The 19,126-nt window shown below is 34.4% G+C and overlaps 1 protein-coding gene across 3 annotated transcripts; it reads left to right on the forward strand.

Annotated features, from left to right (window-relative positions):
• Positions 1-327: 327 nt before the first annotated feature.
• Positions 328-19,047, forward strand: LOC126772623 (RUN and FYVE domain-containing protein 2). Of its 3 annotated transcripts, none has more exons than XM_050493010.1 (14): positions 328-584; positions 3,447-3,625; positions 3,708-3,817; positions 4,285-4,492; positions 4,845-5,020; positions 5,687-5,823; positions 6,284-6,342; positions 7,623-7,748; positions 8,448-8,588; positions 10,130-10,227; positions 11,716-11,857; positions 16,335-16,409; positions 16,619-16,846; positions 17,283-19,044. In XM_050493010.1, exons 1-14 carry the CDS (start codon positions 416-418, stop codon positions 17,406-17,408), a joined length of 1,974 nt encoding a protein of 657 aa, XP_050348967.1. In that variant the 5' UTR covers positions 328-415; the 3' UTR covers positions 17,409-19,044. The 3 variants fall into 3 exon arrangements, with proteins under 3 accessions (XP_050348967.1, XP_050348968.1, XP_050348966.1); XM_050493009.1 differs by lacking the exon at positions 328-584 and adding an exon at positions 2,757-3,226 and having other exon boundaries at positions 17,283-19,047; XM_050493011.1 differs by lacking the exons at positions 328-584; positions 10,130-10,227; positions 11,716-11,857; ... (1 more) ...; positions 16,619-16,846; positions 17,283-19,044 and adding exons at positions 2,742-3,226; positions 9,495-10,123.
• The last annotated feature ends 79 nt before the right edge of the window (positions 19,048-19,126 follow it).

The following is a 19,126-nucleotide window of genomic DNA, read 5'->3' on the forward strand; positions in this document are numbered from 1 at the left end:
GGACATAGGCTAAATAATCTAAGTAATGTAACTTTGGTACGAAGCAAGTTTGAACCTCAAGGAAGGACATAGGCTACTTTTTATACCTTACCTACTGACCACGCCACTTAAGTCTAACACGTAGGTTAAGCCACGTTCGTAAGCTAGTATTGCCATCAATCCACGTAATTCTTTGTTCAGTAGCAATTTAGAAATTCGTTTTGTATATATACTTATTAAGTACTTAATAAATATAAATGTATACATTTTTAGTACCTAATGATATTTACAAATGCACCTAATGAACAACATTTCTAATGTCACCGTTACACTGACAGTTGCTGATAACGATAAGTGACACTTTGACACGTCAATTGTCAAAAAATTGTTTAGAAAAAGAAATGTTTCGTATAATAATTAATAGATAATATTAGTCATGGCCTCATCAAAAGATAAACACATTGTAGTATCCCCAGCTACTTCAACTACATCAATTAAATCTCAGATCCTTGAACGATCTCCATCGGTATCATCGAATAGAGAGGATAAATGGCCGGAACTATTGTTATCCAGACCAGAGAAGTCGTATTTTTATAGTACAAAATGTAAGTAGGCTGATTATTATATTACCAATTTCTGAACATACATTATGTTAACTTAAAAACGATGCTAGAGAAAGGAGAAATGAACTAAATTCTAAATATTTACTGATTTATAATTTTTTTTTAAATGTTGTTGTTTGCTTATTCAAGTGAAACTACGCCGTTCAGATAAGTTACACATGTTTTATTCACCAGGCCATCTGGGCTTTATGTCAAAAAAAAAAACCTGACATGAACAAAACTAAACTTCTTAAAACAGCGGTAATTGCTATTTTGCTATAACATTGTGTTGTATAAGAATACTTTGTATACATACCTATGGTGAAGCTATATTTATGTGGAAGACTTATTTCTTAATCTTGTAGTGCTTCTGTTATAATTTTAGCCTTTGATAAATCTCTATTTATGAGAAATAAGTTGCAATAGTTGAATAGTATGCCTTTTGATACTTGTTACGACAACCTGTGTGTAGCTATGATTTCAATAGCTAAAGCCTCCTATCCTATCCTGTCCTATCCAGACAAAAATACTTACCCTACAAGTATAATTTTAAATATTGCTTCTCACCCTTTATAAGAATTCCATTCCAATTTGCAAAGATTAACATAAAATATAAAACCAATAGTGCTCATTATTGTCAATACATCTTAAGAATCTTCACACTAAACATGTTGTACCCTTAGTAGACTACTGATTATAGTTGTGTTATATAAATTACTTTAAACATAAAACTTTTTAAAACTTTATAAGTAAACTATTCATAGCAGTAATGCATCCTTAAGTGGACAATTTAAAACTTTCTTTGAAATTATATAAAGTTTATTGTTAAATAAGTATTAGTTCTGAATAGTCTTGAGCATCCTGAATTTTGGTATTGATTGGCTAAGATGTTTTGTGGCCAGTGCCTGAAGTTACACTGGCTCACTCACCCTTCAAGCCAGTAAATAACAATACTAATTATTGCTATTTGGCGATAAAATATGCAATGAGTAGGTGGTACCTACCTAGACGGGCATGCTTGCACAAAGCCCTACCACCCGGTAAAACCACCACATACAATTTACATATACAAAATTAATTAAAAAGACATTCAGCAAAATTATGATTGTGTATATGGGTGTGCATGTGTAGTGGTGTCAGACGGTGGATCTTGTGTATTTATAACTTAAACCTTACTATGAAATTTTAGTTAAAATGTTAAATATGATTCAATCGGTAAATAAACAATTGTTTACCTTCCCGATTTACTATCATACATTTTCGAAGGGCAAGAAAAGCTGTCGAAAACTTGCATCTCTACTAACTTTATTTTTTTATAGAATAGGAAGGTGGACGAGCATATGGGCCACCTGATGGTAAGTGGTCACCAAACGCCCTTAGACATTGGCTTTGTAAGAAATGTCAACCATCGCTTATAGCCAATGCGCCACCAACCTTGGGAACTAAGATTTTATGTCCCTTATGCCTGTAATTACACTGGCTCACTCACCCTTCAAACCGGAACACAACAATATCAAGTATTGCTGTTTTGCGGTAGAATATCTGATGAGTGGGTGGTACCTACCCAGACGAGCTTGCACAAAGCCCTACCACCAGTAAAATTTATACATACTTATTGTGAAATAACACAATAAATATATCTATAATCATCGTTATTAGAATCAATCTAAATGAATATAACTTATAAAATATGATGAGGGTATGTAAATAATATAAGAATAATACAAAGTGAAGTGATACTCCAAATAATCTTACTGATAATGTTTTTACAATGATCTCTGTTTTTTAAATTATTATAAACTTCGAGAGAATTCAGACACTGCAAAATAATAATTTATCAAATAATGAACACTTATTATTTTTCCTCTGTAATAAAAAAAATACATTTAATTTTATTACTCAGATAAAGTTTATTCTTATAAATAAACAATGTTGCATGTGAGGCAAATAATAGTAAATAAACGTGCATGCGTAATAAAAATCCATCTCTGGAAAGCACACTGTATGAAATTGAAATTAATCAGCATTTATATTTGGGTCTACGAAACCTAGAACTCTCTTATTAAACGGTGTCTACGTTTTGAAACAGATGGCAGCACTGTTACGAAGTATTGATTTTCTCCGCAACACATGCTTCGTGTGAAATCAATATACTTTCTGAGCTCACTGGAAAAACCATTCGAGTGACATTATCCTTCGAGGTGCTTTCTTGTGATCAAAATAAATAATCTTCTATAATATCTAATCAGTTACTACTACGATATAATAGTAGTATATTATCAATATTACTATTAAAAACTGGTGAAAATGTACATAAAAGAGTAATCAAGATTTTCGCGTTTGTGTTAATTGTTTCGCTTCATAGTTTTTTTGCTGCATTATTATGCGTTCTCTAACCGCGGTGCATGGGGTGGATCCCTTGCCTGATTTGGGCATAACATCTCGAATACAAGGTGACGATAATCCCGATGCCGACATGGCCGGAGCGCAGGATACAATTTACCTTTGCAATTTTCGCGTTTCTGTCGATGGAGAGTGGCTTTGTTTAAAGGAATTGCACGATATGGAAATGCAAGATTCTTTTACTCGACAATCTGATCACGGTGCCATAACATCGCCGGACGATCCGATGCATTCTTTAATGGGTAATAATTGCGTTTCTTATAAAGTAATTTGAGTTTCGAGTTTTTATTACAGATTATACTTATAAAGTGCAACAGTTACTGCGATTAATATACAAAATGTAGCTAGCAAATGCATCAACTGTCAATACTTTTATTACCTTAAAATATGATAATATAAAATAATATTTTTTTTTGTTAATTATTGAGATTTAACATAATAAGTTACGACATTTTCTTGTAGCTCGAGACCCCGTAGTGATAGAGCGCAGCAATCTCGTGAACATCTCGAAGCTAATTGTGAAGGAGTTGATTGAGCAATCTCTTCGTTTTGGCCGGATGCTCGATAGTGACCACTTGCCGTTACATCATTTCTTCATTGTTCTCGAACATGTCATGCGTCATGGACTTAAACCCAAGAAGGTAACTTTAGTTGCCTACAACATTTAAAGATTGTTCTACATTTAAAAAATATACATAATTTAACACTTATTTATTGAAACAGGGTCTTCTTGGTCCGAAAAAGGAATTATGGGATATACTTCAGATGGTCGAGAAGTATTCACCGGAAGCAGCTGACATAACAGCCAGTATCAGGGATTTGCCGACTGTCAAGTAAGTCTACTCAGTGAAAGTCAAGGCCGATAGAGTTCATACGCGCAGAATAACTACTCATTGTGAGATTGTATTACATAATAACCTAAAACAGTTAACATTGACATTTTTTAATGCAAATATAATATAAATGTCCATCTTTGTTGTGTTGTGTTAGTTATTGTTGCTAATTGATTAGTACTATGTCACATTATTTCGTCATACCGACATGCACACCCACAATTTTTTACAGTCGAATTAATCTAAATAAAAATAGACAAACATATTTCAGATAAAGTTTATAATTATTAATTTGTGTTGCAATAAAATGTTTACTTTATTTATATATGCTTTTCAATCGGTGATTTCTAAACATTTTTTTAGGCCCATTAGTTTGAAATATAAGTCATTGAAATAAAAAATACTTATAAAAGAAACTAATATCAAATAAAAAAACATACTACTTTTTTTTATTTGTTTACAATAAGGACTGCCATGGGACGCGCGCGGGCTTGGCTTCGATTAGCACTAATGCAAAAGAGACTTGCGGATTACCTCAGAATTTTATTAGAGCATCGTGAAGAAACTCTGGAAGAATATTTTGAACCGCATGCATTAATGTTAAACGAGGAAGCTGTGATTATTACTGGATTATTAGTCGGTCTAAACGTTGTTGACTGCAATTTGTGTGTTAAGGTAATAAACGTCAGATTCTTGTTTTTAAAACAACTTACACTTGACGAATTTGTAGCGGATCCGGAAACACTCTACATAATAGAACCATCCGAACCAGAACAAACATCCGTCTGACTACTACAGGTTTTAGGAGTCAATCAAAACAATAATTGTAGCAATCAATCGATCTAATAGTTTTGTCAGATTACATTAAATAATATCATTAAATTAAAATAAATATTTATTTTTTCTTTAACTTTACTGATTATTCAAAAAATAAATTAATAATGAGAAAAATGTTTTGGAGACGATTTTTTTTTTTTTCAAAATTGTAACTAGTTTTTCTTATTTACTTATAAATCAAATATTTTAGGAGGAAGACTTGGATAGTCAACAAGGCGTGATCGATTTCTCATTATATCTCCGTGGCAGTAACTCGTCAAACGATTTGTCCGGCAACGGTAATGGTAACAATGAACCGAAACAACGCCACATCAACACGATGTTGGACCAGAAGAACTACATCGAAGAGTTGAATAGACACCTCAAGTGAGTCCCAATTGTTACTGTTATAAAATTCACACGAGTTCAACAAAGGCGCGTTTGTTATATATTTTTTTTATAATTTATTTATACAGAACATACAAGTTACATAGCTAAAAAATATTGCCAAACTACTGATACAGTTTGTAGACTTTTGCTCTGTTACACAATTTTATATTATAAGGTACATATTTAAAAAAAAAATAAAAAAATTAGCAATTTTTTCTTTTATTCTTTTAACAACAAGTTTTATTGAAATTCACCTGTGCATGCTTTGATCTAAAAACTATTTGAAACCAGTTCAACCCAAACACTTGAGGTGAAACTTTGCAAACATTTATATAATGCTAGTAACAATAAAATATTTTATACAAATTAAAAAAAAAAACTTATTGGTTTAAGTTCATTATTAATAAAATATTACTTATATATATTTAATTGTAATTTAGTTATATATTTTGACAATCATTCACTTTAGTTTAAATTGTTCTTTTTTGTTGTTATTTCTTAATTTATTTATTTTAATTACTGCGTTTTATGCAACTAAATTATATTTTATTATCTACAGACAATATATATGTCCAAAGATATGAATTTAAATTATAATTATATAAAACTAACATTATTTTTTTAATCTAGCAAAGGTAACAATGTCTTGATATTTTATAATAGCGCTACGGTCGCGAACCTTCAGTCAAAAGTGGAAAGTTTGACCACAACTAACGCCCTGATGAAGGAGGACTTGGCGATCGCCAAGAACACAATGATTCAACTGGTCGAAGACAACAATCAACTTAAACATGCTCTCGGTAATTCCCCTTTAATATTCTAACGATACACATATTGCTTTATACTTTTTTATTAATAGTTATACAATATACGGTTAATGCTTTGAAAACATTGTTGTATTTGTATAAAACTTGAGGATTGAAGATTTAATACGATACTAACGATAAGCTTGAAACACTCGTGTGAAAATTCTTCGCAATACTAGAGACTGCATTAGATAAGACACCTTCCAATGACTCACTGTCTTTTGTATCGCTTAGTGGGCATTAGTATGCCGGTAACACCGCACGTCGGTATATTGTCCAAATAATAATTATATTAACAAAAACCGTTATGCGCTATCGAACGATGGGCAATTCTACAGCAAAGAGTCAAAGGAAAACGTATTGGATGAAAAACTGTGAGCTATTTCGAGATCTGTCTATTTGTGTACATGTTTATTTATAACGAAATGTAGACGTACGTTTTTATTTTGTTCAGGTCAGGACATAACCAAAGATAGCAGGATGAAAGTGATGGAGATGCAAGCTGAGGAGGAGGTGAGCTTATTTTATTCTTATAGAGGTGTTGCGTGAATGTTTATTACATTTAAATGGTTTTTTATTAGTTCAGATATAAAGCGAAATTGATTCTTTTATTTTAAATTATGTTCGAATTTCCTATTGCTCGCTAGTTTTAATGTTTTTATATACACTATCATTAAAACAAGCGTGTTGTATGTATTGATGTTTTTAAATACATTAATGTTTTTATTTATTCGTAACCGGTTTGACAGCAGTTTAATGATACGCGTACAGGTATTATTGGTTTCCTCTAATACATTAGCGCTATCGCATCTATATTAAAATATTAGTGTCATTATTTCATCATGACATCATCAAAAATATTGTGTACTTCACTAACAAACTTTGATTATTTTTGTTCGACAATAAAAATCGTTTCAATAGAAATAAGTTATTAATCCGAATGTGTTAATGTATTTTTTTTTATATACTAGTTTCTTTCCGCGGCTTGGTGGGCACGGGTTAGATATCCCATGTACCCCTGACAAATTGTTTCTAAAATTTCATGATGAACTGTTGAGTACAAGGTGACAGGATGTTGAGTAGTTACGAGGTGTAGTTGTTGTGAGTTAGGACGTGAAAGCAAAACAAATAAACTAACTTACACATTTGTATATTAATATTAGTATGTAAAAATAAATAGCATCTTTTAATAATACTATCATTAATTTATTACATATTCAATGATTTGGTCAGAAAAATCCGAGAAAGCCGAGATGGCCTAGTGGTTAGAACGCGTGAATCTTAACCGATGATCAAGGGTTCAAAACCCGGCAAGCACAACTGAATTTTAATGTGCTTTATTTGTGTTTATAATTCATCTCGTGCTTGACGGTGAAGGAAAACATCGTGAGGAAACCTGCATGTGTCTAATTTCACTGAAATTCTGCCACATGTGTATTCTACCAACCCACATTGGAACAGCGTGGTGGAATAAGCTCCAAACCTTCTCGTCAAAAGGGAGAGGAGGCCTTAGCCCAGCAGTGGGACATTAACAGGCTTTTACTGATATTCAATATTTTTCTTTGAAAAAATAAAGGAAAGTTAAGGGTTTTTTTTATTTAAAACAATAATTAGTGTTTTAACCGTCTGTTGTGATTACATAATTTAATAATTTTATATCATAGCATATTACTTCAAAACCATTTTTTTTATAAACCTGATTATAGTACAGTTTATAAAATTATGAATTATACGTAGAAAACGTGTTATATGTATATAGAAAAAATATATTTACGTATATCGTTGACTTCTAGGAGAAGAGAAGTGTTAAGAGTAACACTTCCGATAAATTTAAGAATGAGAAGGAAACGGAAATTGGTAAGATATTGGAGGAAGAAAGGAAGAAAAACGCCGAGCTACAGAAAGAACTTGATTTGCAGGTATTTAAATTATATTTTTATAGTCGGGTGTTGGTGTGGTCTTGTGTCACAATACAGATTAAAAATATTAAGAAATGGATTTGTTTGGCCTTCTGTTATACATCAACTTTCTAAACCTTCAGTCGTTTAATTAAAACACTGCGCTATTATGATTCAAAGCATAAATCGATTATTTATAAATTTATAAAATATTATTAAAATTTCATTAAAAAAAATGGGGTTTTGAAAACTGTTATACCATATGCTTAACGAAATACGTTGTGAATATGCTCGAAAATTGAAAGTACACATGTTATTAAGTGAAATAACAATAATGCATTTACAACTTAAATAAACAATATTATTTATTAAGTTGTAAACATTTAATCGTCAGTATACTATTTACTGTTTATATACGTTCTAGTTGGTCTCACAAATACAATAAAAAAAAAAAGAAACACCAGCCAAACCAAAATCATATTCTCGTATAAATATGTTTACCAAAGAGATTAAGTACCCTCTTAATCTATTTGTTAAATATATATATATATATATTTAACAAATAGATTATATATATATATAGAGATATATATATATATATATACTTGTTCAAATCCGTGTGCTTAATTTATGTCTATAATTAACCATATAACACAGGAAAAGCATTATAGATGAAGGTTACTAGTTACTTAACTACTTTTTTTTTAAATATATTAACAGATATCCTTGAAAGCGGAAATGGAAGTTGCTATGAAGCTGCTGGAAAAAGATATCCACGACAAGCAAGACACTATAATATCTCTGAGGCGTCAGTTGGACGATATTAAACTGATCAACCTGGAAATGTACAAGAAGTTGCAGGTAAGGCTTACGTGTGGCATGCTTGTGTGTGATTTTGTACCCTTTACAGTCGAAACATACAAATTCATATCTAGACGTTTCACGAAACAAATTTGCTTAAAGTAGAATACTATCGCAAATTGGCATTAAAAAAAAAAAAAAAAAAAACTAGAAACTTCGATGACCTTGAACCGATTGTAAGTTTTCATTGAGCCTTTTCATGGTTCACTGTACATGATCTCTGATAACGTTTGCGAACAAATGCTATTCGTGTTTGTTAAGAGCGGACCTGTGACTACTTGACCAAGCCAAACAAAAAGGCTGACGTAGTACTTAAAAGAAATTAATTAGTTGTGACCCACTTTATTATAACTTTTAAAAAATCTGGTTTGTCTTCTTATTCGAAATTTAAAAATTGTTCAAGTACAATTTTCTACTAATTATAATAATAAAATCATTTGTGACTTCGTGATGCATATTGTCCATACTTATATTCTATAGTTACATTCAAATATCCAATCAATTATATCGTTTGCAGGATTTTATGAAATAGTCCGCAAGTCATTTAATATGCACATCGTTTATGTTATTGAAAATTATCTTTGTATTTAAAGTCATTGGCCCATGAAGGTCTGTTACACAGCGTGGGTGCCAAATTATTGTTACCCGCCCATGCATTTTCGTTACCTCTTCGCCTTATATCATTTCGTTTGACCGTTATGCATTCTTTTGTTTGCTCTATAGTAAATATACAGTACAATTTTCTGTACCTTTGAGGTTTTTTGATCCAGCGCATTCTATCGGCACATTTGTAGTGTATAGTAGTATATGTCGTCAGTGAGTTACGCTTTAACATTTAGCTAGCCATAATATATTTATTACTAACTTAATGCTGTATTCGTCAATGCCGCATTTATCGTACGGAAGGAATGCGAAATGGAACTGACGCAGAAAGGTGAAATGGTCTCCAGGCTCCAAGGGAAAGCTGAGCAAATTGGCAAAATTCTTCACAACCTCGAAAAATATAACCACTTCCTAGGACCGGACCATGATTTAGTCAAAGCTTTAAAGTCGCCCTCTAATGATAATTTAGGAGAAAAATTAGAAATGCTTAAAGCACATAGTAGCCACCAAAAGGGTACAAAGTCGAAAGACGAAGGTCCACCGAATAAAAAACTAAACCTGCAGGAAATACCACCATTCCGTAAAACTAACATCACTGACAAATCCGTAGCTCACTCGGGAAATTGATATTGTTCCTTTTAGATGATTGTAAATAACGTTCTTACAAAGTCCACGAGGTGGTGTTTCCTCTTAGCGAATAGATTCTCATGATAATAACTAACACTTATTCGTCTAATGGTTACATAAATTCTACATATGAATAAAAAAAATAATATCATTGAATTTAATATCATAAATAGCCTTCTTAACCAGCACCCATCTAATTCTCAGATGACATTTAGTATATAACATAATTACGCTTAGTAAAATGCGCATTTATGCTTACTAACGTTGTAACTTTTTCAAGACCCGAGTTGTAAATACCGGCTTTGTTTTAGGAATGCGAAAGTTCCTTGAAACATAAAACAGAGCTAATTGCCAAATTGGAAGCAAAGACTGAGTCAATGGGCAGCACGATACATCAGCTCGATGAGAAGTAGGTTTTATATGTTTTCTTAAGCCTCAAATCGCTCGACGAACAGTGCCTACTTTAATTATATGTTTAATGGGGTAATTGACTTTTGTTAATCTAAATGAAACGTTAAACCGTTGATAAAGTATCACCTAAAATATAAAAGTACGAGACCTCGTTTTTCACCATTTCTAGACCAAGGCAGAGTTTATTAATTCTTACATACATCTTGTTGATTTTTTACTACTTCAAATGAATTTCACAAAATAATTTATATATTTTCGACATTTTTATATCCAAAGACAGAAATAGTCAATCACCCCATTCGAAATAACGTGTATTGCTTGACATATCAATTTATCGGAAACGCACTTAGGTGTCAGCGATGCACTGCTTGCTGGGAGTTGTAAAAAAACATCTTGATATTTATTCGATATTGGCAAACCCTCACAATGAAACAGCGATATTTTGATAAAATATATTTTTCGATAAATAATAGACCACAAAATGAACAAGGCAAGGCGCTACTGTTGCTTTAGCTTGACTTTGCTGTGGTTTTTATTATTAAAATACTAGTTATAATATTTATTGGATTATGTTAAGTTTATGTTAGGTTTATTTAACTTTTACTGAAATCAAACATTGTCATTTATAAAAATATTTTTTTCCATATATAATCGGTATTGACATGTAATATTTTTTGTCATAGCTTTAATGAATAGTATTGTCGAATCATATTCTTATATCGATACACGAATTATTTCTTAAGATCTTTAGAATTTGAAAAACAATGTATTCTGGAAATTTTTAGATGATAATACAAAGATTCTTAGATGTTTTATATTTTTAAATGATATTCAAAGATATAGCAATGCATGTGATAAAATCCATAGACTTGTATTGTTTGAAAATAATATTATTTATTGATCTCAATTATTAATGTATTCTATACTAAATTTTTTAAAAATAAATTATATCTTATTGATTATAATGCGCAATAAAGTTTTATCTGTAATAGCAATTAAAACCAAATGTATTAATCGTAAATATTTGTCGTTTTTTTTTTATAGTTTTGTAATCTTAAAGCTCTAGTTATGTAAAGCCTTCTTTGTAATAAATGATATTCAGTCGCATACCGTATTTTATTTAAAAAACCACAGTTTTCTTGTTTTTTTTTTTTTATTTTATGTTTATTGTGCAGGTTTGCCATTATCATACTTTAAATTATGTTTGCATGTTTTCTTGTACTAATATTTTTTTACTAACAACCAGCCGTAACAATTTTTATAATAATATTATAGAAAACTATTTTCGTAATATCAGTTTTATTCACTATGGATAATGAGATTAGTGACAAAAAGATAAAAAAAATGCTTTTAAAAATTTATTCTTTTTATTCTTTTTTTTTAAGCATACTTAAAAGAGAACTTGCCAAAAGAAATGTAACAATGCAAATGATTATAAACTCGTTTATATACAACATAAGGTTTTTAGGCTATAATAGGATAATAGATTACAGGAAGATAAATCAGCTCGAAAGAATTTAGAAGAAAGTTCAAGGTGTCTTGGTCAGAAGACAGCTGCCGCTGAAACTCGAGCTGTAGCTGCGGAGAGCGACCTTAGGATAGAACGGGAATGGAGGGTATCATTACAGGTAAAAAATACTTGAAGAGTAAATCTATAAGTAATAATCAATATTAACAAAATATAGAACAGACGAAATCTATGTAATCCATAATACCATTGAAGAACTTTTCTCTTTATAATAATTTTGGTAATATTTTTAAATGTACTTTCAAATTTATATGTCAAAGAAGCATAAGTTATGAAATGATTTTAATTTGCCAATTTCCTATAAACAATAATATTTTACGATTAATTAAAAAAATATCGGCTGGTAAATTAGCCCACAACGCAGGAGACATTTTAGTGCACAAGTGTGTGCGCAAACACAGATGCACTCTGTATTCTCTAACACTCATAATCCGATGGGACGGCAATCCGACACGACCGAAAAGAGTTCAGGCGCAGGACCAACGGCTTTATGTGCTTTCTGAGGCACGGGAGTGTACACACTTCCAACTTCCAGACTCCGGGCTGCTACTGAGAACTTTCTGACAGAAAAGCCCAATAACTTTTAATTGAACCCAGGACCTCCGAGGTCCGACCAACGAGGCAGTCATTTCATATATAACCAACCATAACAGGATATATTTTTGTATGCCAATTGGGTCTATTACTGTAATAACTTACTCTTTATAATTGGAGTTTGAGTCATGATAGACAGTTACTAATTTAATGTATTAGGAAATTCAGACTTAATGGTGCAATCCTTATTATAAATAATAAAAAGTGATAAAATATCACTATGGAGTTAATTTCACCTTCGATTTGATGACGCACAAGAATATTCAAGCCGTGGTTGCCGTGGAGTACCGGCTTAGAATAGTACTCCCCCAATCTCATCCCGTGGGTGTCGTAAGAGGCGACTGAGGGACGGGGAAAAGGGGGGATGGGCAGCAGCGTCCCCCCTCCCATAAACATCTTACTCCCTACTGCGCTCGCCAACACGCCTGCCCAGCGCGGCGAGTATGGGAAAACCCCTCCCTAAATGGCAGATGCGCCCAAAAAAAGGCTCCCAGTTACCGGCAAGCCCGCTAGGCCCGACCAAGGTAGCGGTCGCGGTATCGGCAGGGCAGGGGGTGCTAAGAATCACCGGTTCACGGCAGGCTACCGTATAAAGCGACTGAAAATGGCAACGTATAATGGACGCTCGATGAGGCTGGACCATCACCTCGCCGAATTAGAAGTAGAGTTAAGTCATATAAACTGGCATATACTGGGGTTATCTGAAGTCCGAAGACAGGGGGAGGACACGATAACTCTAGAGTCCGGTAACTTACTCTACTTCCGCGAAGGTGATAACCTCTCCCAGGGTGGTGTCGGTTTTCTAGTCAAAAAGGATCTCATTAGCAGCATTGTGGAAATCAGTAGTGTGTCGAACCGGGTAGCGTACCTTGTCCTAAAACTTTCCGACAGGTACTCCCTGAAGGTTGTACAGGTATATGCGCCAACTTCGACATACTCTGATTATGTGGTCGAAGCGATGTACGAGGACATCGCAAAGGCCCTCAACGACACCTCGAGGGCCCACTACAATGTTGTTATGGGAGACTTTAATGCTAAAGTGGGAGTACAAGATAGCGGTGAATCGAAAGTCCGACCTTACGGCTTGGGCTGCAGAAATCACAGGGAGCAAATGCTGGTAAACTTTCTCGAAGCGCAGGGGCTTTTTTTGATGAATTCTTTCTTTCAAAAGAAGCCTCAGAGGAGGTGGACCTGGCGAAGCCCCGATAACGTGACAAGGAACGAGATAGACTTTATTATTTCGAATAAAAGGCACATATTTAGAGATGTTTCAGTGATCAACAGGTTTAATACCGGAATTGATCACCGCTTGGTTCGAGGCACTCTAAATATCAACTTAAAAGCCGAAAGATCGAGAATGATGAGGTCTACTCTCCGACCTACCATGCTCCAAGCTGCTCAAGGCTCCGAAAAGTTCCAAATGGAACTTCAAAATCAATTCACCGTGTTGGAAACCATAAGCAGCATTGATGAGAAAACCGACACGCTGGTCAAAATACTGCAAAACACATCCCGCAAGTGTTTTCCGCCACAGAGAAGAGACAACGCACCAAAACTCTCTGCTGAGACACTCGAGCTCATGAGAAAACGACGAGAACTACCATCGTTTTTGTCAGATAAGGCCTTAAACCGAACAATAAAAACGCTGACGCGACGCGATCTCCGACGCTCCAATACCCGTGCCATCATGGCTGCGATTGAGCAAAATCGCGGATCGAAAGTGTTCGCTCGCAAGTTTGGGAGGCCGCGTCTGACAAAACTTAAAACTGAAAATGGTGGGGTCGTTACCTCTAGGCCTGAGATTATCGGAGAAGTAGAGAGGTTTTATGGGCAGTTGTTCTCTTCAAGATCGGATAAACCCGTGGGAATCAGTATTGATGACCAGCGCGCCCCTCTTATGCGCCATTACTCCGAGGAGCTCCCGGTCGTTGACCAAGGAGAGATTAGGGCGGCTCTAGAACAGCTTAAAAACAACAAAGCTCCGGGAGATGACGGAATCACAACAGAGTTGCTTAAGGCAGGCGGGACCCCGGTCCTGAAAGAGCTAGCAAGCCTCTTTAATTCCGTCATCCAACATGGCAAGACCCCGGAAACGTGGAGCGGGAGTGAGGTGGTACTGTTTTTCAAGAAAGGTGATAAAACCCTCTTGAAAAACTACAGACCAATCTCCCTCCTGAGTCACGTGTATAAGCTGTTCTCAAGAGTCGTTACGAACCGTCTCGCCAGACGACTTGACGAGTTCCAGCCCCCAGAGCAAGCCGGCTTTCGATCAGGCTACAGCACCGTGGACCACATCCATACTGTTCGGCAGATTGTGCAGAAGACCGAAGAGTACAATCAGCCGCTGTGTATGGCATTTGTGGACTACGAGAAAGCCTTCGACTCCATCGAAACCTGGGCAGTGCTCGACTCATTGCAGAGATGTCATATCGATTGGAGATATATCGAGGTACTGAGATGTCTGTACAACGCCGCTACAATGACTGTCCACATCCAGGACTGTAAGACGAAGGCGATCCAACTGCGCAGAGGGGTGAGACAGGGGGATGTAATATCCCCGAAACTGTTCACCAACGCGTTGGAAGACGTTTTCAAAACGCTGGATTGGACTAGGTATGGAGTCAATGTAAACGGCGAGTACATCTCACACCTTCGATTTGCCGACGATATCGTCATCATAGCAGAGTCGCTGGAACAACTCACCGAAATGCTGCGTAGCCTAGGCGAGTCTTCCCGGTGTGTCGGTCTCGGTATGAACTTGGACAAGACCAAGGTCATGTTCAATAGGCATGTCGTGCCGGGACCGATATACGTCGAGGGGAAACCTCTCGAAGTTGTTAGTGAATATACCTACCTAGGACAGATAATACAAGTCGGTAGGAACAACTTCGAGAAGGAAGCCGATCGAAGAATTCGCTTGGGATGGGCAGCATTTGGCAACCTTCGTCAAGTCCTCAAGTCGTCTATACCGCAATGTTTGAAGACGAAAGTCTTCAACCAATGCGTCTTACCTGCCATGACATACGGTGCCGAAACGTGGACACTAACTGCGGGACTAGTCCACAAATTCAAAGTCGCTCAGCGTGCTATGGAGCGAGCTATGCTCGGAGTATCTTTGAAGGATAAGATCAGAAATGAGATTATCCGGAAAAGAACCGGAGTCACCGACATAGCTTGCAAAATTAGCAGGCTGAAGTGGCAGTGGGCTGGTCACGTATGTCGTAGGACCGATGGCCGTTGGAGCAGACGAGTCCTAGAGTGGAGACCGCGAATCGGCAAGCGCAGCGTAGGGCGCCCTCCAGCCAGGTGGACCGACGACCTTAAGAAGGTGGCGGGCACCAACTGGATGCGGAAGGCGGAGGACAGGGAGCTTTGGCGCATCTTGGGAGAGGCCTATGTTCAGCAGTGGACAACGATTGGCTGTTGATTGAAGAATATTCAAAGACATTGCGATATCAAATTAACCACTATCTTTTTTTTCCTTGTTTTTACACATTTTAAAATACCTTGTCCTTTACGGTATTATACATACACTTTTTATACTTCACTATGTCTTGGGCCTGTCTTTAACTCTACAAAATTTCGAATGCATGAACGAGGCTTGAAGCTTGAGCTTGAGGCTTAAAGCAAATTTCATTATTTGTAACATATCATATTTTCTATAAAGTTTCCCTTCGATTATTTAATTTATAAAATACGATATGACTGATTCGGCCGTTTTTTTGACAGATTCTAATAAACAATATAATGTCCTTTACATTATTTCATTTTTATTATTTAGCATGATTCAAATTTCTGACATTGCCTACTTATTGATCGTAATCAGACATAACAATATTCGACGATTTTCTCCTTAGCAATACAGTTTCACATAGTGAAAATATAACCTTGAAATTGTATCATGGGTGAAAGTTCAGCCTGTAAAAATATCTATAAAAACCATTTAACCCTATTTTAAAAAGGTTTTTACATTATTTGTACAGGAATCTATGATGCGGGATCGCGACAAAATATCTATCCTTACTCAAGAAGTGGAGTCTCTTAAAACTATCGGACAGGTATTTTTTTACAAATATATTAAATAATGCCAAAATATTATGTTAATGCAAAATTATTTAATTATTACTATAACGTAAAAATTTGAAGAGGTGTACTACGAATACAATGCATCGTCTTTTACAAAACAAATAAAAACAAATTGCAATACTTTGTAGCCACAATTATTAACGAATGTGAACTTGTAACGTTATTGTTTAAAACTTTTCAGAAATATATGGCATTACAAGAGGAACAGCATCAACTCAAAATCCAATACAACGAAGCTCAAAAAACCTTAGAAGAAGTTGGAGCGACACTTAGCGAGAATAAATTGCAGCTCGCAGAACTTTTAGAGAAAGAAGCTAAAACATCAGATGACACTCCAAATTGGACGAGCGACAAAGACGCCGTAGCTTGCGCTGCTTGTGCTAAGGAATTTACTATTGCCAGAAGAAAGGTAGATAAATACGTTTGTGCTCTTCTTCATATATAATAGTATATGGTTTGATGTATTTCTGACCGATGTGTGCGTAAATACAAGTGCACTATCTCTTTCCTCACTCGTAATCCTTGAAGATGGCAACCCGACCGAATAAAGCCATTGGTCCTGCGTCTAAAACCCAGAACCAATTGCTTTAAGTGCTTTCAGAGGTATGCATATAAAGATTGCCGCGTCGGATTGCAGTTGGCTAGACTTTCTTGAGACTAACCGCTGTGGTCGAAATCGGTCAGGACATCATTAATATATATAAATCTGACACTTATTATATAAAAGTACTCATAAGATATAATCTTAATGTATTTTTATCTCATTTATTGCCGTTATAACGTTGTTCTGTTTTCTGTTAAAACTTTATTTATTTAGATTATAATATACCATTGTACGCTTGCAGCATCATTGCCGAAGGTGTGGTCACATATTCTGTGGAGCATGCAGTGAAAAAACAGTCGCTTTAGTTGGCAACACCAAGCCTGTTCGTGTGTGTGACGCCTGTTTCACAGAAGTTAGACTAACGTAACAATGAACAAAATATATTCAAGACTGAACCATGTTGACTATGTTTATTAAATAAATGAATTTCAATTTTTATCCCGTATCTTAAAATTGTTTTTGAACAAACTTACAAAAATATGTGAACGCGTACATAAGTTAATATCTAAGATGTTGTATAGTTCATGTTTTGTAGGAAAAAGTTCTTAGTGATTGTGTATTTGTGAATAATGTTACCAAAATATTGTACACATCTCCAAACTATTTTGACAGGATTAGAAACAAATCTTTAAATTATCTTAAATTAGTTTAGTGATTGTTGTTTATATAAACATCAGCATCAATATAAATGTTGCTTTTAATTTTAGTAGTATATTTGTTGTATGATGGGCTTTATTTGCATATTCATATAAATAAATATTTTAAAATCACATAAAATGATACCTTAGGCGCATTTATTATACTTTCTATGTTAAGAGTTGTAATTTCACAATTATGACGGCTAGCCCATGAGTTGCAGTGTCTGTTCACTATAACTTTTCCTTTCCAATGTTTATCTGTACCTACCGCCGATAATAAAGAGCTCCTGAGTTTCGATATATCTTCTAACATCAACTTTGAAAGATCTAAAGAAACAAGGCCAAAATCTAAAGAAAGAAAGAAGTAACGGCCAAAATGTTTGGCATTCAAAATAAGACAAATCACTATAGAGAACTTCTTTTATATATATAACATTTCGAAGCAATGGATTCGGTAAATTGTCATACTAGATGAGTCATCGGCGATATATCTATAATCTTATGCTTCATAGTCATGAGCGACGTCATAAAGTTGCAAGTTTAGCATCAGACCTCGAGACGTCGAGAGGGTCTCCCTCACCCCTCCAGCAATACTTTGCTCCTTAATTACTAATACGAACAGCTAGGATGTAGATCACTCTTCTGACGTCTGTGTTTTCTTTACTATATAATACGGATATATTTAGAGAAAGAGTAAAAAGCCATCAATCATCTATTCACACACGTAAATAATATTTTTATTGTATTGATTGTTATATAAAATCGCATGTTTATATAAAACGTTTCTAAATTTCTCATTTTAACATTAAAATAATTTGTAAAATGATAAATAAATAGCCACTTATACAATTTCGAAAAAAAAAACAAATAAATATTGGCAAATGCATTGTACACTCCCCATTTAGGCGGTGTAGTGATGTTATTCATACTCAGCTTGGTAGCCTTGCGCAATGCATGGGAAAGCGAGTCTGAAGATAACAGGAAAGTGGAAGGAAAGTGGAAAATAAATATACTGACTACACTACTAAGTGCAAATATTTATGTAAAACGTGAATCGAAAGGAATCTTTGCCCTTTTACTTTGTCGATGCCTTTCAATTTCGATTATATATTTAGCGTTGCGTTTGAAATTAAGTGTGTGATTATTATAGAGGTAATTTTTCAATATTTTAGCGCTTCTATAAAGTGGATACAGATGTTTCTTTTGATTTGTGGCAAGCATGAGTTCCAAATTAATAATAAATGCTTTTCTTTAAATGGTCTCAAGTATTTTAAATTGATCATTCATTGTTAAAATTTTCGATTTTTTATTAATAATTCGTAATATTAAAATGTATTATATTTTATGATCAATTGACAAACTATATTGACTATGATGACAAAATATATCATCTTATTTACTGTAATTCGTTTTTATTTTGTTTTGTTTCATTAAATACACAATTATA

Source organism: Nymphalis io, chromosome 13 (assembly GCF_905147045.1).
Source record: "Nymphalis io chromosome 13, ilAglIoxx1.1, whole genome shotgun sequence".
Classification (NCBI taxonomy): Eukaryota; Metazoa; Arthropoda; class Insecta; order Lepidoptera; family Nymphalidae; genus Nymphalis; species Nymphalis io.

Excerpts from the sequence above, each read along its gene's own strand:
- LOC126772623 (XM_050493009.1), top strand. The coding sequence starts at position 2,965 with ATGCGTTCTCTAACCGCGGTGCATGGGGTGGATCCCTTGCCTGATTTG. Across the intron at positions 4,493-4,844 it reads ACTGCAATTTGTGTGTTAAG|GAGGAAGACTTGGATAGTCA; the intron begins GTAATAAACGTC and ends CAAATATTTTAG. Across the intron at positions 16,410-16,618 it reads CTCTTAAAACTATCGGACAG|AAATATATGGCATTACAAGA; the intron begins GTATTTTTTTAC and ends AAAACTTTTCAG.